The sequence below is a fragment of the Notolepis coatsorum genome (genome assembly GCF_963971535.1).
Source record: "Notolepis coatsorum genome assembly, chromosome: 17".
NCBI lineage: Eukaryota > Metazoa > Chordata > Actinopteri > Aulopiformes > Paralepididae > Notolepis > Notolepis coatsorum.
The window spans coordinates 46,697,475-46,719,085 of record NC_140181.1 but is presented as its reverse complement, the minus strand read 5'-3'; the positions used below and the strand labels follow the sequence as shown (position 1 = coordinate 46,719,085).

The 21,611-nt window shown below is 43.9% G+C and overlaps 1 protein-coding gene across 5 annotated transcripts in view; it reads left to right on the top strand.

Annotated features, from left to right (window-relative positions):
• trim33 (tripartite motif containing 33) overlaps positions 1 to 21,611 on the top strand; it is a 141,031-nt gene that overhangs the window by 75,424 nt on the left and 43,996 nt on the right. For 3 of the 5 annotated variants that reach the window (XM_084332758.1, XM_084332754.1, XM_084332755.1), the window contains exons 10-11: positions 20,556 to 20,765; positions 21,463 to 21,519. In XM_084332758.1, coding sequence (XP_084188884.1) covers positions 20,556 to 20,765; positions 21,463 to 21,519 — 267 coding nt within the window. The remainder of the gene's footprint in view (positions 1 to 20,555; positions 20,766 to 21,462; positions 21,520 to 21,611) is intronic. The other 2 variants (XM_084332757.1, XM_084332756.1) reach the window with 1 other exon arrangement.

The following is a 21,611-nucleotide window of genomic DNA, read 5'->3' as shown; positions in this document are numbered from 1 at the left end:
ACCCACATTAGATGATTGGTATAACGCTGCCCACGGAATTATAAACGCCCCCTCGCCCATCCGGTCAACATCAGATGACGTGTAGTAACTTCTAGAAGTACGTCTAGTTGGAATTTTTTATATCGCGCTGATTGCCATCAAACTGTATTTCATCATCAATATAATGCATTTGGGGCTATATATCAAGTTCTGGAGAAAGCTGCAGAAAGAGATGAAAACATACTTATACATTAGACCATACTTTACTATGAATGTGTGAATGAAAAAGTTTAACGTTGCTACACAATGAACAATACATATAGGACTTTGAATGGGCCCTAATAATGGCAATGTAGCAATAGAATTTAAAAAGTTATAGCCCTGCAAAGAAGGGGACTTTCTCCATAGACAAATAGAGCTGGCAATCTATGGTATATCATGAATTTAACCTTAGGCAGCCAAAGTGTTAATGGGGAATTCAAATACGAGTTCATTTTTGGGATAGGATAAATCTAACCTACATCATTTTGGATTTCAAAATGGCAGATTTTACCATTTGAACCCCATGGTCATACACAGGTGCCAGAATTAATCTGAAATAAATCCTAACATGCAAGGTGTCTAAATTATGTGTTATTTAATGTTGAATAAAAATACAAGTTCATTTTTAGGATAAGATAACTCTAATCTACATAATTTTGGATTTCAATTTTACCATACCCTTTTACCCTAGGTGCCACACCCACTTATACCCTTTCCAGGTCAGCTCCTGCCCCCTCCCCTCTGCCAACCCCCAGCTCACGCGACAAATAGTGTCACCGCCAGCCCCAGGTATTGATATAAGATATTGCCCACATCAAGGGACCGAGGGAAAAGGTTGGAAGTAAAGGACCACACCAAATGGCTGGAGCTGATCTGCCTGAGCACAAGAGACGGGTGAAAACATTGGAAAGGGAGGGGATGGAAAAGAAGGCAGAGAAAAGGAGAAGCGGCAAAGAAGAAAGCTTTGCAGCAGCAGACAAGGTTGCCAGGAAGGATGTTGACAGCTTCCTTACAGTCCCTGAAGTTGAGCTCATTGCTGAAACTGACCCTGCAGCTTCAGCAAAGCCACGGAAAAATTATGATGAGATTCCAAACATCGCCCTTGCTAGTGTAAGGTATGGCATAGGGCTAAGGCCAACTGCAGCTATAGCAACTGCAGCTCTGATTGATGCAGGACTCATCTTAGAAGATGACACAAGTAAAGTGATTGATAAGAACAAGGTTAAGAGCACAAGAAAAGTTGATGCAAGAGCTAGGGGAAGAGTTTGAGGAGAAGTGCAGGGAGGAGGGGGGGGATCTCCTGTATTCTCTTTGACATGACCAATGTGCTGATGGAAGCCGAGGGCTGTGACCAATCTTTTCCTGCAAAGATCAAGGAAGAACACTATAGTGTTGCTAGTGAGCCTGGCAGCAACTATCTGTTCCACTTTACACCAGAGAAAGCAACTAAAGAGGAGTCGCATGCAGAGCAGATTGCTAAGGTCCTGTTTTCCTGGCTGAAAGAGAGCGGTTCTGATAAGACCTTGTGGGCCATTGGAGGAGACTCAACCAATGTCAACACTGGAGTGAAGGCAGGTGTAATGCGGAAGCTGGAGCTGCACCTGGGGAGAAAGCTGGTCTGGTTGGTGTGCAACCTGCACACTGGTGAACTTCCACTGCGCCGTCTCATTGTTGAAGTTGATGGGGCTACTCTGTCAGACAACAAAGTATCTGGGCCAATAGGACAGCTCCTTGATTCTGTTACAGACTTGGAGATCAATCCTAACTTCACCAGGATCTTTCTTGGCCCTCCGCTGATCAAGCTGCCTGAGAAGATCATTCAAGATCTCTCAACTGATCAACACTATGGCTATAAGCTGGTCTGTGTAATCAGGGATGGAGTGCTTTCTGCAAGACTGGCTCTGCTGGACCGGTAAACCACAGCCGCTGGCTCACCACAGCAAACGGACTCCTCAGGCTCTGGGTGTCAAAGCATCAATTTAAAAGAAAGAACCTGAATAATCTACAATGCATTGTGGAATTCATCATTGGAGTGTATTATCCATGTTGGTTCAACATGAAGGTCAAGCACTCCTGGATCGAAGGGCCTAGGCACATCCTGTTTCAGCTGGACTGCCTCAAGTCTCAGAGGAAGGAGGTGCTGGATATTGTGATGCCAACTGTTAGAAGATCTGCTTGGTATGCCCACAGTGAAGCCATCCTCCAAACACTGCTGTGCTCTGAGGATCAAAAAGAGAATTGAGGGGGTGGAGAGAATCCTGGCCATCAGGGGAGAGGGGGATCCAGACACTCAGCTGGGAGACTCTTCTGTCAGGATTAGAAGAACACCTCACATCAATAGTGACACTTCCAGCATTGGTGGCTTAATCAGCTGGTCAGAAGATGTGTCAGAGCCACCTCTCACCGGCTCCCTAAGCACCTCAGAAGTGAAGAACTTAATCAACACCCCCATGGAGGTTCAGCATTGGTGGCTTAATCAGCTGGTCAGAATATGTGTCAGAGCCACCTCTCACCTGCTCCCTAAGCACCTCAGAAGTGAAGAACTTAATCAACACCCCCATGGAGGTTCAGCATTGGTGGCTTAATCAGCTGGTCAGAAGATGTGTCAGAGCCACCTCTCACCTGCTCCCTAAGCACCTCAGAAGTGAAGAACTTAATCAACACCCCCATGGAGGTTCTCGACTGGCCTTGCTACACACAAAGCATCGAGAGGGTTGTTAAAATGGTGACTGAGGCCTCTGCTAAGTACTTTTCACAAGAAAAGTTCCTTCAGATTCATGTTGGCATCCATGTATGGCCAAGCGGTGAAAAATGGTAAAATCAGCCATTTTGAAATCCAAAACAATGTAGGTTAGAGTTATCCGATCCGAAAAATAATCCCATATTTGAATTCCCCACAAAAAAACACATATTTTAGATACCCCACTCGGTTGATTTTCCATATATTAGGCCCGCCCTAATATCACAGCCAGGCAAAGGAACGTATATCAAGATGTCATTTAATTTTACATACTGTATTCTATATTACCTGAACATAATATACAAATAGGCAAAGTTATTTATCAAAACACGCACCCTGAATTGGTTGAATCGTACAAGATGTTGGAACTTCCAAAATTTTGGGCACAGACATCTTGATTAGAATGTAATATTTGTGTTTTCACTCAGTCGTATTTGATTCAACATGTCCGCCTCCAGAAAGCAGACACCACTAACTCTGTTGAGGTTTTGACAAGTTGGACCATTTCAATTGCTTCGGGGTGAGTGACAAATAAGTGGCCTGCATTTTATGTCCAGGTAATATAGGATAACTACAATGTAATTACCGTATTGTCCCGAATATACGACTTTCTTTCCTAGAAAGAAATCTGAAAAGGGGGTGTTGTGTTATTTTCGGGGTTTAGACTTTTTAGATGTCATTAATGATGCAGCCTTCTCAGCCGTGCAGCATGAGCCCTCTGCACGAGGTTGAGAACAAGTGTCGCAGAGGGTGGAGGTCAGAGCTGGGACCCTCTCTCCTCTGCCCAAGGTGTGAGGTGCCCGGTCGTTTCAAACGGCTAGTCTCCAGGGCTCTGTCCCGACCGGTCTGGGTCCCCTCCAGCTTTCCGCCCGCAACTGTCATGTGCTCTAAGAGTAGACGGAGCATAGGTAGATAAAGCGGAGGACTGGACGAGTCCACCAGTCAAACTGGTCCGACCCTGACCCCTGTTGGATTCCCAACTCTCCTGGCTAGTCTCCCCTCACACACACCAGAGGCACATTGAACATTGTCACTTCGAATGCACCTTGCCTATGTTGAATAAAACAATGTTTTATTATCATTATTTTCAAATAGAATTATTTCCTTTTTTATAAAAACAAGATTTGGGCTTCAAAGAAGTGTTTTTCCAAAAATTAGTCTTAAATAAAGAGGGGTCATCTTATATTCTGTGCAATATGGTACATGACATACCGTCGCCCAACAGATCTCAAGTTCACCTTGAGATTTAATTAAATTTATTTGCCTGGCTGTGATATGTAGCTAGCGTAGTGATTAGCTAGTAGCTTTAACCTTGTCTACCAGCTTTAACTCATTGGGCGCCAGACCCCTTGATAGTCGGGTTATCTCGCCAGCGGTTGAGCGCCATACCAGAGTATAGTCGGGTTTTCATAGTTTTTTCTTTTATTCGATTTTCTTATTCATTACAGGTTCACGGACCTCAGTGTTACCATAGGAAATCATTCCGAGAGTACATCCTGCTAGGTGGCAGTATCGCCACCTTATTTCACACTGTATTACATCTAATTTCCTCCGGGTGGAGAATTTTGATCCAGGCAAGTCTAACGGTTCACCCGATCACATTGGAACGCGTCCATGGCCCCTCGATGCATGTGTTGTGCCGGATTATGTCGGGGACCCGATGGACACCAATACTGGAAATCGCGATCAGACAATTGGAATATTCTTTTTGGGATACCTCCTAGTAAAGGTAAGGACTATATGACATCAATCCCACTTTTATCCAACAATAATTTCACATCGATCGCAACGATTATGTAACATACTCCAAAACGTATGCCGTTGCTGACGATCAAAGCATCAAAAAACGACCCCCCCCCCCCTTTTCATGCATTCATGATGAAACATAATACCTATTATATACCTTTGAATTGGAAATAGTAGCGTGTCCAGGCGAGCAACGCGAACGCTTTTAGCTAAATTCACATATTGCTCCATAGCGCCGTTTTCAGGAATTAGCCAGGATCACTCTGAAACTATACAATATTCACCACGGTATAACACACGAACGTATACATGAAAAAATATATTCTTTTTCACATGTTGAACGATGGATAGTTAATGTCAAATGAGCCATAGTATTGTCTCCATAGCTATAATATAGAATATATCTCTTACAGCGGTGGCGCAGTAGGTACAAGGATAGCTAAAGCGGCTGGTGCCCAAAGTGTTAAGGTCATGCTCTCTAGATTCCCATCCAGTAAACAGCCCAGGTAGTTACTGTATTCTTAGCTCCATCTGAGAGACCCCTCCCAATTGTATCTTTAACTCACAATACTTTATTCAGCCTGGGGTTCGATCCAAACAACATTGATTTAGTCGTCCCTAAGTGGTAGTAGTGGTTTTCATTGATCTGGTCCAAGCAGCAGCTTTCTTTGCCTCCCTGATGGCACTCTGTCTCATTCCTGTGTGTGTTATACAGTATAACTTGGTCAGATCTCCTACACCTGGACAACATCTTGTCCCTCAGTTTGATCGCTTCTAGTGTGATGCTTAACCCAGGGGCTGGGTCTTTCCTTTATTCCAACTTGCCTAGATGAGGGTGAATGTCTACAATTGGGATATGAAAGAGATATGAAAAGAAAAGATATGGTCCTCTCAGCAGCTTACAAACCATATAAGAATAAAACAAATGCTCTAGAAATGTCCGTTCAGCAGTTTCTAAATACAGTAAGCCTTACTCAGGCTGAGGTGGCTCGTAGACCAGAAGCTTATCTCCTGTATCAGTGGTGTGAAGCAGCTTAGGTTTACAGGCCTGCACTGCAGTCAACAGCAGGGGCTTACCCCAATCCATCACTTGTAACGCTGATTGCTAAGCAGAGAGGCATATAAGGGCCCTGTTTTTGAAGTATGTGGTATGATTCGCCTGGGGTTTCAACTCTATGTCCTATTATTAGGCCAGATACTCTTATAATGACCACACCACTCATCACAAGAACACACGTTTAATAATGAGCAACAGCCTGACACCTTTCTTCAACATGAGACTCTGCTGTGTATGCACAAATCCCAATGTAGCCATTGTAGACCTTGGCAGGTGTGTTGCTGAGGACCCAAGGGAGTAAAGTCAGTGGGTCTCATTCACCAACGGACTTAAGACAAAAGTTAAGAGCAAATGTCATCGTTGCTCCACATAAGACCTTTTCGGGGCGATTTTGGCATTCACGAGCGGTTCCTTCTCGGGGATTCGCTTGTAGTTAAGAGCGGGATTTACGAGCACGGGAGAGCAGTCGTAAGTCGCACAGACTGGTGTGCGCCGCAGCCGTGTTCTTAAGGGCTTTATTTGGGAGGAATCATGGTGATTGCGTTCATGTCGATTCTACAGACATCATTGGAATTCAATAATTATAATAATAATAAATACAACAATCTTTGTCTCATAAAAAATTATGTTTTACAGTCATGCCTCAAGAGGCAGCGTGATGTCCGAAAATAAATGAAAACACTACACCAACACTGCAAATGACGGTGGATAAATAAATAAGAACTAAACCCAATCGCACAGATATTGCTATAGTGGAATAGACTGTATTAACTAGGGCTGTCTTAAACACTTTGAAGCTTCGACGCTTTGTTCGATGGCACAAGCTTCGAACATAAAAAATATATCGATTTTTGCCTCCAATCTTGCGCCTCCATTCCAATGAAACGAAAGTAAGCGGCGCCTCGACTCCACCTCTCTACAACCAGCACGTGGAGATTATCTGTGTTGAAAACAAGGACATGTGCAGCAGACATGTCGACGAAGAAGTCATCAGACGCGTGGTTACACTTTAAAATATGCAAAGACAATGCCCAAAAAGCAGAGTGCCAGATATGCCAGAAGAAAATGGCATATCACAACTCTACAACAACTTTGTCAAATCACCTAAAAAACGTAAGTATCGTTGTACACGACGGCGACGCCACACAAAACATTAATAAGGCTATGCCTATGCTGCTATGACTTAAGGTGCTCCCATAGTCGAGCGGACTGCACACGGACTGGACTCTGTGGAGGTCCACTGGACTCTTTGAGCTTTCATAGTCGAGCGGATCTCCGCGGACCAATTTCCTACATGTCTCGCGCCAGTTTACACCAGTTTACACCTCGCGCCAGTTTGTGTGACACCAAGTGGGCGCCGCGGACGTCCGCGCATCAGAAAATAGGAGCTTCGCACTTGGACTCTGCTTTGGGTCTGCTTTGAATACCCTTTGGGTCAGCTTTGAGCCCGCGGGAGTCTGCTCTGTGTGTGGTCCGCTCGACTATGGGAGGGCCTTAATGTGTTACCAAGTTGGCTAATTTAATTGTAATCATCTGCTTTTGTAGGTGCATTGTCTGATATAATTATAAATTAAATTATAAATTAAATATAATATAATTGTTTGCTTGATAGATGAAGGTTGCAACATAATTATGTAATGTCATGTCGTTGGCTGTGAGAGCAGCCCCACTGCACCCACGCAGCGCAGCCGAGTGAAACCTTGTTGGCTGCGTCACAGTCACGAAAGAGGCTACTTAATTCATTAATCCAATCCACTTTATTTATAGAGCACATTTAAAAACAACAAAGTTTACCAAAGTGCTGTACAAGTCCCACAACATAAGAAAAAAATAATAAGAATAATAATATAATTTTTTTTTTTTTTTTTTTTTTTTTTTTTTAAGCTTCGAATTAAAATCGATGCTCGGCCCCGAAGCTTCGATTGCCAAAAAAAGCTTTGAAGGTCAGCCCTAGTATTAACATTCCATATTTATACCGTCTTGTTGCGTGCTCCTGGCCAGCATGCACACACACGCACGTACTGTATAGCCTACGTGCGTAATGAATGAACACTAGGCTTGTATTATTTTTGAATGACTTGTTTTATTAGGAGATCGCAGATATGCGCTGCCCCCTAGCCTCTAGTTCATGACCACACTCGCCAACCCGCAGACGGAGCAGGAGGTGGTGAGCCAAGCGTTCAGTCGTTCCGTATTGACACTAAATTAGATGTCACGCTAAGATGTGTACTGTACGTTCTACAGTATGACTTACTAAGGGCAGTGCATAGCTGCAATCTCCTAATAAAACAAGTAATTCGAATAATATAAGTACATGCGGCGTTGTAGCAAGATAAACACAGCGGCAGCTAATTCACATTAATAATGTTTCTGCTTGATTCAGATGAGCCTGTGTTTACAATGGCCATTAGTATTGTCAATGCTGGCTCAGTGGCACATTGCAAAAAAAATAAAACTATGCTATGACACATCCAAGATGTCTCAACAAAGCCTGATATTGGCCCAATGCCATACGTGGATTTATTTGGACACATCCAAAATGCCACGTGGGCTGCCTCCACCATTGGTGTGTGTACTGTACGTGTGCTGTACTGTACGTTAAACAAGACGAAAGTCTTTCTCTGGTCTGCATCCCCTTAACAATTGTATGTATTGAGCTGTACTGTACTGTACCCATTCTGCAATCTGTAAATAAAGTTTTCAATCAATCAATGCTGTGTCGTAGCTCCACCTACAGGCCTAATGAAGAACACCACAATGTGTGAATGAATGGGTCAATGTGAGGTATAACCTGTAAAGAAGTTTCGATTGAAAAATAAGTACACAACCACATTATTTCAACCTAATAAAACTGTTTATTGTCATTGTTTTAAGAACACAAGTTGACTTGGTAATACTCACATTTTGAGTAAAAAGAAATGGCGTTGCCCTCTCTTTAACATGTGCAATGTCAAAATGAAATAGAAAAATAAAGAATACAATTTGTTGATTAATCCCACTGGTCACAATGGTGACCGTAATAATGTTTTTGTTATAAGGCTCTGAAAATGTTACTGAATGATGTATTGATGTATTTCACTTTAAGCTGCACACCGGAGCATCTTTTAATCCAGCTGTTTGCTGTTCTCTGATATTTTCTGACATTTCGTTGATGCGTCGCTCGACACTTCGAGCTGACATGGGGATATCTTTTATCCTTGATTTGATTGTCTCTTTGTTTGGCAAGCCTTCAAACAAAACATCTGAGCTACAGAGAAAAGCCTCCTTGATATACTCGCCATCAGTGAATGGCTTTCCACATTTCGCAATGCAATGAGCAATGCGATAGCTTGCTTCAGTTGCGTGGTTTTTAGCAGTCGTGAACACTTTGAGGGTGCTGGCTTGCTTTCCATACCTGGCCACGGCACGTTTAATCGATTCTGCCTTATCCGCCTGATCTTTGAAACTTTTTTGATGCTTCGTCTCAAAATGGCGTTTCACACCCGACGTTCGGCAAACTACATTTTCTAAACATAAAGTACACACAGCACAGCACGGTCCTTCTGACACACAAACCCGTAGTCGTCTGTCCACATGGGCTGGAATGCCCGAATTTCCTTTGCTTTAACTTTCTTAGCGGGGGTTGCCATCATGAAAGACGGCACATACAGAATGCAACCGCAGCAGTGTGTGATTACCTGGGAACTGCGCGCGGGCGCGGGAGGCCAGCTGACAGCTACAGCTGAGCACCATGGGAACAGCTGTATAGCTGTCATAGGGGTGTGCAAAATAGTCGACTTACAAAAAAGAACCGGTGGGAGGATTTCAACAAGATAAATGCGACAACAGTGCAAAACGCGTGGAATACATATTTACAGTACCCAACGCTAGGGCTGCACGATTTTGGGAAATCTAATTGCGATTTTTCGGACAGATATTGCGATTGCGATAAAATTTGTGATTATAATTAGAATTTTTTTTAAGCAGCCCCACAGAGGTTTATTGTAAAATGCAGCTTGCATCTGGCCTACGCGGTCGGTCTTTTCAGGACACAGAGTCTGAAAATGTTTCTTTTTACCTGGGAATCGATACCGGTACCCAACGGTACCTTTTTTTCTGTACTTTACTCTCCCTCTCTGAAGTCTAAACTTCACAACACACAATCTAAAACCCCTTACCTCCCTCTCCCAAACCGATCTTGTATCTCAATGGGATTTCCTGGTAAAAAAATTATAAAAATTGCGTTTTTAATTCTTTTTGCGATTTGATAATTGCATCATTCCAAATCGCGATTTCGATTAAAAAACGATTAATCGTGCAGTCCTACCCAACACTGAATCAATAAACGCGATCGATATTTGGAATGGCAATCAGGAATTGGAATAATCTTTTTGGAGAACATCTGATCTGAGGTAAGCAATTTATTTTACCAGTCTTGGGGTAATCGGATCTGTTTTGACCTATATATCAGCGTGTGCCCCGTGTGTGTGCGCGCGCCAGGGAACAAAATTTTCTTTTTGGTTTACCAGCCAAGGTGGCTGGTAGATTAAAAAAACTACCAGCCAGGCAGATGTTTTACCAGCCAAAAATTTGAAATAGCTTTTTAGTATATCGCCATGTGTTATTATTATTACTATATACAGGGCTCTACGCTAACCTTTTCCCCAGGGTGCACATGTGCTCCTAAATAAAAATTTAAATTAAGAAATTTAGGAGCACAGTGAACGTTTTTCAAGTAACGGAGTTTATTAACAAACTATTTATTACATGCATATTATACTGTGCGTGTGCATACTAACGGTCAACATCTGTGCAATAGCACATATCACCAAAATCAGACATTGGTTCATGCCTACTTATTGGTTGTCAAGCTGCTTTTGTATGTTGTACTGTTGTCACAATACCAACATTTTGATACAGATAGGAAAGGTAATGGAATATATTATTAGATGACAGAACATGGAAAATTCTTTATACAATTATTTAATTCATTATCATTTAAACGCTTGAATAATAGTTAATCAATAGTAATTAATACAATTATTCTGTTACAGCTACTGATCTATATACTATAGCTACTGTCCATCAATATCATCCTTTTGAATGAAATAGGTTCAGGAGAGAGATGGAGAGGGGGAGAGAGAGAGAGACACACACACACACACAGAGAGAGATAGACGGAGAGAGACAGATTCTCAGCCCTCTCTTCCCCCACTATTCCTCTGAGCATCCCCAGTGATTAGCGTTAGCAGTAGTTAGTGTTAGCAGGTTAGCTTAGTTGGAGTACTCAGTTAGCAGATACTATTACAGTAGTTAATGTTTTTAGCGCGATGTGGGTATAACTGGCGAGGATGCAAAGCATGTTAGACAATTGGAACTGCTGCTCGCAGAGTTTTCGTTGCACATAGAAGCAGACTCGAGATGAGTTGTTACAGAGCTGGTCCACGCTGCTCCCTCTCTATTATGAAATGACAATTGCGCAGTTGAGACGCCCACTACGCAAGACTATTACTTGCACACTGTGCTCCTAAATGATTTTCCCGGTTCGCACAAATACATTTTTAGAGGCAAATGGGAGTGAAATGCTCGCACTGTATAGCCCTGATATAATACTCTAATATGCTGGCTCCCAATTATTTTACACGCCAGAGTGGCCGAGTAGCCTCTGTAATTTACCAGCCAAAGAGGAAATCTACACGCCATTGGCATTTGGCAGGTGCTTATTTTGTTCCCTGGCGCCGCGCGCTGATCAGAAAATGGGAGAATATATTTTTCAGATCGCTTATATAGCGTGCATAAGTACACATAAATCAAATCAAATTTATTTATAAGGCCCGACAACACACGTTAATGTCCCCATGGGCCGTACAGGTCTTCTTTAAACAAGTCAAGAAGAAAACATAACTAAGTCAAGAACAGAACAAGAACACCATAAGGTCCAAAAAATGTAAGATAAATGCAAATAAATGAAAGAATGCAAGCACTCCCAGACATACCCCACGCGAAGGTAAGGAAAAACTCACTAAAACCTAACAATAGGGAAAAATGCTCCACAGGCAGTGTGGAGGAGAGAAACCTTAGAAGGGCCATTCAAGGGGGGATCTCCCTTCTTAGATGTTGGTGATAGTAGTGTTGCAGACGGACAGTTGGTAAATACTATCGATAATCTAGAGTTTATTTTAAAACTATTCATAAATAGGCCGAAAAATTACAACGTTTTTTGTGTATGCCAGAATATTCCAGTAAAGGGCGTTTATCACGCAATCTATATATTTTCCTGAAAAACGAGGGCTTTTCAAAATGCTATAAAACGAAAATTAACCGATTTAAAAAATAAATAAATAAAAAAAATCCGTTTTGACAATGTTGACTGCAAACAAGTCATTCAAGTTTCTTTAATAGTTGTCATACAGAAGTACAGAATACTTTTATACAAAATGCTTCTTACTGTTACGCTCCAGAGACTGTGCAAGACAAGATAAGTATGAAATAAAATAACATAGTATAGCATGTAAATTAGAAGTAAAAAATGAGGTCACAGTGTTCAGTATAGACATATGTACAATGTTCGATGCATAATAGATGTAACTGAGTTACCATATAACAATATACTATGCAGTGTACTAATATACAATACTATATACCGTACTTTTCGGACTATAAGCCGCGGCTTTTCCCCCCATTTTTCGACCCTGCGTATATAACGGTGCGGCTTATATGTGGACAAAACCCGAAAATGGAAATATTGCTTTTTTTTTTACTGCATTGAAATGTTATTTATCCCTTATTTGCTAAACTTAACACTTTGGGTGCCGGGAAACGCTTTACAGTGTCATTCCCGGCCATGCTCAAGTTGCCGAAGGACGCTTTACAGCGTCTTTAATATCAATATTTAAAAAATCTGTGATCGGATTCATATTTCCCCTCCGCTGGCCTGAGATCCACCAGGAGGACCCACTGAGCTCTCTGGCGGTTCAGGAGCGCCATCTGGTGGCCGATCGGCGCAATCGCCAAACAGGAAGTGCTGTGGAGGTTGTGCTGGTCGGCCATATTACTTCCGGGCACTCGGTTTGGCTCCCGGCACTCTAGCTCGTCACAATATATAGCGATCCATTGCCAATAACTCGATAAACAACATGATTTGGACGTATATAGTATTATACAAGCTGGAAATGGTTCATCAGGATAAACATCCCATAATCGAAAACGGTCTACACCACGCTGATCGTCCAACGGCGCGAGGAAGATCCGGTAAGATTCAGCGTTATTTTTTAACGTGTTCCATATAAACTGTTATGATGAACATATGACCCACAATAGATGAATGATATAACGCTGCCCACGGAATTATAAACGATCCCCCGCCCATCCGGTCATCATCAGATCATACGTAGATCATTCTAGAAGTACGTCCAATTGAAATTTTTTATATTGCCCCGATTGCCATCAAACTGTATTTCATCATCAATATAATGCATTTGGGGCAATAGATCACGTTCTGGAGAAAGCTGCAGAAAGAGATGAAAACATACTTATACATTAGACCATACTTTACTATGAATATGTGAATGAAAAAGTTTAATGTTGCTACACAATGAACAATACATATAGGACTTTGAATGGGCCCTAATAATGGCAATGTAGCAATAGAATTTAAAAAGTTATAGCCATGCAAAGAAGGGGTACTTCTCCATAGACAAATAGAGCTGGCAATCTATGGTATATCATGAATTTAACCCATGGCACCCAAAGTGTTTTTAATACAACTTGTAAATGAGTTAATTATTGTTATTTGTCTTGACAGTATTGTGTCCCAATGGGAGTCATTCTCTGTAGAGGTGGGAGTCATTCTCTGTAGAGGTGGCAACTTAAAGCTCAATATAAGAACGGCCATGCACCACCACCCACAGAATCGAGAAAGAGCAATCAATCTGTCAATCCTTTCCGTGTCCGGGCCGGGTGAGGTTTCCCGTGTTGAGTCAAATTAAGCCACAGGCTCCACTCCTTACATATGGTAATTAAACATTAAAACACATGCGGCTTATAGTCCAGTGCGGCTTATATATGTACACATCATTCAATTTAGCTGCTGCGGCTTATAGTCAGGTGCGGCTTATAGTGCGAAAAGTACGGTAGTGCAAAGCAGAAATGGGATGAGGTACAATTTACAGTAGGTGTACGAGTTGTAGTGCAAATCCTTTATCAATAAATATAAAGTGTGTTTGTGTGATCTAAAGTGTGGAGAGTGGGTGCTGCAGTGTGTTGTTTGTTTAAGTGCGTGTGGGTGTGTGTGCTATGTGCAATTGATGGTTGTTGCATAGTGTTTATTGTTCGTTGAGCAGCCTGATGGCCTGGGGATAGAAGCTTCTTCTGAGTCTTTCTGTGCTCGCCTTAAGACTCCGGTATCGCTTGCCTGACCGCAGCAGTTCAAAGAGGCAGTTGTTCGGGTGGCTGGAGTCCTTGATGATTCTCTTCGCCTTCCCCCTGCACCGCTTGTTGTAAATGTTCTGGAGGGTGGGAAGCCCCCCTCCAATTGTGCGTTCGGCTGAACGGGCCACTCTCTGTAATCTACTGCGGTAGGGCTGACCTTCGAAGCTTTTTTTGGCAATCGAAGCTTCTGGGCTTTGTGGGACTTGTACAGCACTTTGGTAAACGTTGTTGTTTTTAAATGTGCTCTATAAATAAAGTAGATTGGATTAATTAATTAAGTAGCCCCTTTCGTGACTGTGACGCAGCCAACAAGGTTTCACTCGGCTGCCCTGCCTGGGTGCAGTGGGGCTGCTCTCACAGCCAACGACATGACATTACATAATTATGTTGCAACCTTCGTCTATCAAGCAAACAGTTATATTATATTTAATTTATAATTGAGCCTTTCCAGACTTCAACTATTACTTTAAAGCGTTCTCTTTAAGACCACTGATCACCTGGTTTGATTCTCAAGCATCGGTATCCTGGAGACCATTAGAGGAGAACATAGTGGCACCACATAGACTGCAGGATATAGTGTACACACCAACTTATCAATTAAACAATGCAACTTGAGATTTGGCCCTCTTATTACACATGTGATCCGGATATGGTGTGACACACAGAAAAAGTGTACTAACCACCATAAATGGCACAGGCATTCTCCCCTATTAACAATTTAATCCTTATTGCACAACAACCTATCGGATATCCTGGATGGGAAAAGAAAGACATACACACATTGGGGGATATCTTCGATGACCATGGTCTCCGCAGTTATCGAGATATATTCAACAAATTTAACCTCACCAGTTCCACTTATCTCTTCTATCTACAAATACGAGCAGCTTTGGGGGCTCACAGAGTCCCATTTAGATATTCCACTTGAGCACCACAGATTTCACAAATTCTTTTATGACAAGGAGACGTCGAGAGGCTTCGTCTCTGACTTTTATCGCCACTTACTTAAATTATTATATTATTATTATTACTTACGTCCTCATATGAGGTCCTTCCCCTAGACTCGGTTTGGAGGAAGGATATCCCAAACCTGGAAGTAGATTTTGATTTTGGGATGCAGTCTGGGAAAATGTTTGGCTATCATCACACAACCCAGATCACCAACAGATTAATCTTAATTTTGTTCATAGGACTTACCTGACCCCTAGACGATTGCACCTAATGGGTCTCAGACCGGACTCTCGATGCTCCTTGTGTTCAAACAATGCTATTGGTACATATATGCATATGTATTGGGAATGCCCTCCTGTCAAGACTTTCTGGGAAAATGTCACCACTCAATTATCAGAATTTTTCATAGTCTCATAGCTGTCATGAAGAAGAAGGCGCCCCACACACGCAGGGGGTAGGCATCATGCTCTCAACACAGGCGGAGAAGGCTCTCATTGGATGGGAACCAGTCTCCTCTAGACTCATCACAGCAAAGTTCAGAACGTCTCATCCAAGAATCACACTCAGGATCATTGTGGCATACGCACCAACCAACGATGCCACAGAAGAGTCAAAGGAGGAGTTCTATGGAAAACTACAGAACACACTACTCAAAGCAACGGAAAGGGAGGTGGTTATACTGATGGGCGACATGAACGCCAAAGTGGGAAAAGAAAACAACGGATACGTACCAGTCATGGGACAGCAAGGAGTGGGCTGCAGAAACGAAAATGGCCAGATGTTTTTGGACTTCTGTGCAGACAACAGCCTGGTAATTGGCGGAACCTTTTTCCCACATAAAGAAACTCACAAGACCACATGGGTGTCCCCTGATCAGAAAACATGCAACCAAATCGATCACATATGCATCAGGAAGCAGTTCAGACGATCTCTGCTCGATGTGCGAACAAAGAGAGGTGCAGATGTGGGATCAGACCACCACTTAGTCATAGCAAAGGTACAACTGAAGCTGAAAAGGGGGACCCCAGGAAACAGAATAACAAAGTATGACACCAAGAAACTGGAAGAAAAACTACACCAGAAGCACTTCCAGATCACACTGAGGAACAAGTTCCAGGCCCTGGCTGAAATGGGCAGTGGGGAAGAAGAAATCGACGAAAGCTGGGAGAAGATCAAAAACGTGTGGCAAACAACCTGTGAGGAAAGTCTGGGAAGAAGAAAGAAAGAAAACAAAATGTGGATCACCCAAAGAACATTGGACAGCATGGAGGAGAGGAAAAAGGCAAAGGACCACCTCAACAATGCCAGGACGAGAGCAGCCAAGGAGAAGCACGCAAAGGAATACAACAGGATACATAAAGAAATAAAGAAAAAGGTCAGGGCGGACAAGAGATGCTACTATGAAGAGCTTGCTACACAAGCAGAAGAAGCAGCGGGACAGAGAAACAAGAGAGAGGTATACAACATCACCAGGAAGCTCTCGGGGAGAAGGATGAGATCAGAGAAGCCCATAAAAGACAAGGCAGGAAACACTATCCACAAAGGAAGAACAAACAAGGAGATGGGTAGAACATTTCACAGAGCTGCTCAACAGAGCACCAGCGAGCATCCCAGCAGATATACAAGCAGCAACAGACACACTCCCACTGAAAATGACCCCCAACAAAAGAAGAAACTAGGAAAGCAATATCACAATTGAGAGATGGGAAAGCAGCAGGACCAGACACCATTCCGAGTGAAGCATTCAAGACCGACATCACTACAAGCATCAAAGCACTCCATTCCCTCATGAGGAAAATTTGGCAAGAAGAAAGGATACCCAAAGATTGGAAAGAAGGCTACATAGTGAAGATACCAAAGAAAGGGGACCTTGCACTATGCAAGAACTACCGGGGGATCACGCTACTTTCAACCGCCAGCAAAGTCTTCAACCGGATAATTCTAGATAGGATGAAGACTGCCGTTGACATGCTCCTCAGAGACCATCAAGCAGGATTCCGGAAAGAAAGGTCATGCATAGACCAGATCGCCACACTGAGGATCATCATCGAACAGTCCCTGGAATGGAACAGCTCTTTATACATCAACTTCATCGATTTCGAACAGGCATTTGACAGTCTAGATAGGAACAGTCTGTGGCACCTGATGGAGCACTATGGAATCCCACCGAAGTACATCAACATCATCAGAGGATCATATGACGGGATGACAAGTAGGGTACTGCACAGAGGGGAGCCCTCAAACCCGTTCGAGATAAAGACCGGAGTGAGACAAGGCTGCCTGCTGTCCCCCTTCTTGTTCCTGCTGGCCATTGATTGGACCATGAAGAAGACAACAGAAGGAGCCAGAAACGGCATCCAGTGGACACTGATGCACCAGCTTGAAGACCTCGATTTTGCAGATGACCTAGCTCTCTTATCACACAGTCACCAGCAAATGCAACAAAAGACCAACAAACTAAAGGAAACAGCCTCAACTCTAGGAATGAAGATCAATAGGGTAAAAACCAAGATTATGAAGATCAACACAAAGTGCCAGCAAAACATTGAACTAGATGGAGAGGCCATCGAAGAAACTAACTCCTTTACCTACCTTGGGAGCGTAGTAGATACAGCGGGTGGCACAGAAGAAGACATCAGAGTGCGAATCGGAAAAGCAAGAACGGCATACAACCTACTTGGTCGAGTATGGAGGTCTCGCGAAATAAAAACCAACACAAAGCTGAGGATCTTTAACTCCAATGTTAAATCAGTCCTCCTGTATGGCTCGGAGACCTGGAAGACAACCGTAGGGCTGAAGCAGAAAGTACAGTCCTTCATAAATTCCTGCCTCCGCCCCATTCTAAGAGTGAGATGGCCAAATGTCATTACAAATCTGGACCTGTGGGAGCGCACAAAACTACCCCCGCCAGAAGAAATAAAGAAGAGAAAGTGGATGTGGATAGGCCATACCCTGAGAAAGGAAGACACAAACATCACCCGGCAAGCCCTACGATGGAACCCACCTGGAAAGAGGAAACGCGGCAGGCCTCGAAACACCTGGCGCCGTTCTTGGGAAGGGGAAATGAAAGAGGCTGGACTGGGATGGCACAACATCGTTCGGGAGGCCAAAAACCGCGCAACATGGAAATAAATAGTCAGTGGCCTATGCTCCGCAGGGAGTGCAAAGGCGTAAGTAAGTAAGTAATAGCTGTCATCCATGTACGGATAATAGCTTTGGTCCTCTCCTCTGTCCAACTTCTGACACCACATGTAAAGGGGGACCAAGCGGTCTGAAGCAAAAGATGGTCAGTACAGTAGGCGGAAGTCAGCAGTCACCATGCGATTTTTTAAAGAAATACAACAATCTTCAGAAGAACATACTGGAACTTAACTAACCGAAACTATACAAACCCAGGCTTGGGCCCTGCTACAGGCTTTCATTTACTATACACACACTTGAAGGAACTCCTACCAGTTAACTCATTAGGAGCTTTGAACAGGCAATAATGGCACGAAGAAAACGGGTGCAGCAATAGACGGACACTGGTTGAGAAGAAAAATGAAATTCTAAATGTTGTAATAGAGGCCTTGCACGGAAGGCTGTCTTCCAGCATAGCTGCCTAATCATTGGTAACCACTTTCAAAAGAAAATGCCTGATCTCTGTGCAGTGGTAGGGCAGGTAAAATACTGTGAAAGCATGATTTTAGTTTGTTTATAAGATCCAGTAATAAGACACCAAATGATTACATTTCTGTTTATATACATTTACATTTACATTTAGTCATTTAGCTGACGCTTTTATCCAAAGCGACTTACAAGTTCTGTGCGACAAGACAGCAAGAAGGGTATAACTCTATCAGCTGAGTAACAATGTTCATCAAAGTGTTGCGTGTTACAGTGTAGGTTAGTTTATTAGGACAAGTGCATGACATTAAGGTTAGTCGGGGTTAGATTTTTATTTTTTTTTTATCATTTCAGATAATGGTTGAAGAAGTGAGTCTTTAGTCGACGGCGAAAGATTGGACGGGATTCGGCTGTCCTAACTGGGATGGGTAGTTCATTCCACCATTGTGGGGCAAGGACTGAGAATAGGCGGCTTCTCTTTGATGACCCTCCGGGAGCTTGGATAGGAGTAGATCTGAGGCGGCCAGAAGATGCAGAGCGTAGGGGTCTTGAGGGTGTGTAGTTAGAGACCATTGACCGGAGGTAGGCGGGAGCGGTTCCCTTTGCCGCACGGTATGCTAGGTCGAGGGCCTTGAAGCAGATACGTGCAGCAATGGGGAGCCAGTGCAGGTCCCTAAGAAGTGGGGTGACATGGGCCGACTTCGGTAGGTTTGAGATCAGGCGGGCCGCTGCATTTTGAATGAGTTGAAGAGGCTTGGTGGCAGTGGCCGGGAGGCCAGCTAGCAGTGCGTTGCAGTAGTCGAGGCGGGAGATGACTGTTGATTGGACGAGGAGTTGGGTGGCTTCTTTTGTCAGGAAGGGGCGTATCCTTCTGACGTTGCTCAGGAGGAATCTGCAGGTTCTGGTTGTCGCTGCGATGTGAGCAGAGAAGTTCAACTGGTCGTCGAGGACAACACCAAGGTTCTTGGCGGTCGGCGACGCGGTCACAGCTGCATTCTCGACTGTGATGGAGAGGTCGGTCAGGGGGGAGGATTTGGCCGGCAGGTGGAGCAATTCTGTTTTGCTTAGGTTCAGTTTGAGGTGGTTGGTCGTCATCCAGGCGGAGATGTCGGACAGACAGGCCGAGATCCGCTCAGAGACGTGGATATCTGAGGGAGGGAAGGAGAGGAAGAGTTGAGTATCATCGGCAAAACAATGATATGAGAAGCCATGAGACGTGATAATGTTACCCAGTGATTTAGTGTAGAGGGAGAAGAGAAGGGGTCCTAGGACCGAGCCCTGGGGGACACCCGTCCGGAGGGGGCGGGTGGCCGACAGAGTCCCTCTCCATGACACTTGGTAGGAGCGGTCATTGAGGTATGATGTCAGCCATGTCAGCGCAGATCCAGCCACTCCCATTCCTGCGAGGGCCGCGAGGAGGATCTGATGGTTGACTGTGTCGAAGGCTGCAGATAGATCTAGGAGAATCAGGACAGAGGAGAGGCCTTTTGCTAAGTGAAGTGCCTCTGTGACCGCAATGAGGGCCGTTTCTGTGGAGTGGCCAGTCCGGAAGCCAGACTGATTGGGGTCTAGGAGGTCATTCTGTAAGAGATAAGCAGTATACTTCTGATTAGGAGTGCACCGATATGACTATGTTAAAAACTAGATTTTAAAATGTATGAAAATGTTGTCTGATACATTGTCTGTGGCTACGTTGTACTACACTTAAAATTGTAGTTTGTCATATTGTTATTTGTGGTCATGTTTTTGTATTGCTTATCTGTGAGACCAAGGACCACAATGGAAATAAGTCTTGACTTTTTTGTGTTACATCCTTGATGTTTTCTGGAATCTTGAATTTTTTTAAATGTCAAGTCAAATCAGACGGAGGAGGCATGTGGTAGTCTACACACCCTCCCCAGACCGACGCAACAACCAGGAACGGAATTGGCGACTGAATTGGGGGATGGGAGCAAATGATAAAAGAAGAAAATAACAGTTAGTCTCTCTCTCTTTCTCTCGCTCTCTCTCTCTCTGTGTGGCCAGCCCCCGAGGCTGATCAGCATGCAGCAGATGCCGCGGGGGCCTGGGGGTGGTATGAACGGCGGGCCAGGTCCCGGGCCCGGGCCCCACATGTATCCTTCCTCCCACCACATGCGCCTGCCGGGTCCCCCGACAAGCCGCATGCCCACGGCACCGCCTCGGCACAACGGGCAGCAGTACCCCTCCATGATGCAGCCCCAGCTGCAGAGACAGGTCAGCACACACACACACAGAGAGGCTGCACAATGTGGGAGCGGGGATGGTAGATGCTTGTGTGCTATTTCACTGTTTTCAAGGCTTGGTTTTACTGTCGACGTCTCTGTTCAACACGCTCATTGCAATTCATGTCAGGTTAAAACAACTAATGATCTACTAACACTCGGATGTGGTTGTTGATGAGATGCATTATTTTAGCCAAACGTAATGGTCATAGTAAAACAGTAGCAGTTGATTGATGCACACGGCGAGGCCGGGCTAGGGCGGGAGCATTTCCACAACACAATTGCAATATGGATGTTTACGATGCATTTATTATTCATGCAGCAATGATCTGAAAATATCTTACTATGATGGTGTATTGCTGGGCATGTCTTGAGTGGTTGCTGCTTCCCGGCTGTACCGCTACACACGCTTCATATCACAGCCGGGCAAATTAACGTAGACTGAAATTAACTTTGTCCTTCCTCAGCGCGTATCTCCTAGTCCTTCCTCAGCGCGTGTCTCTATAAATAATACCTAGTCCTTCCTCCCTGCCTGTCTCCTAGTCCTTCCTCACCGTGTTTGTCTAGAAATAATACAATAATTTTTTTCTCATGTTTAACTGCTGTCTGTGAGTGTGTAAATTGACTGTGCTAATATGGCTACGGTAAGCAACCTGCGCTACATACGGCCACTTTCTCTCTTTGTCCAGATGTCTATAGAATCTGAGATGAGCCACCAAAGGTTTCGTTTCTTGCTACAATCAGGGGTTTGGCACCTTTTTCCTACTTTGACATTCTGTCTGTGTGTCTTGTGCAGCATGTCCTGTCGCTGTAATGCATGACCATGCAACCATAACCT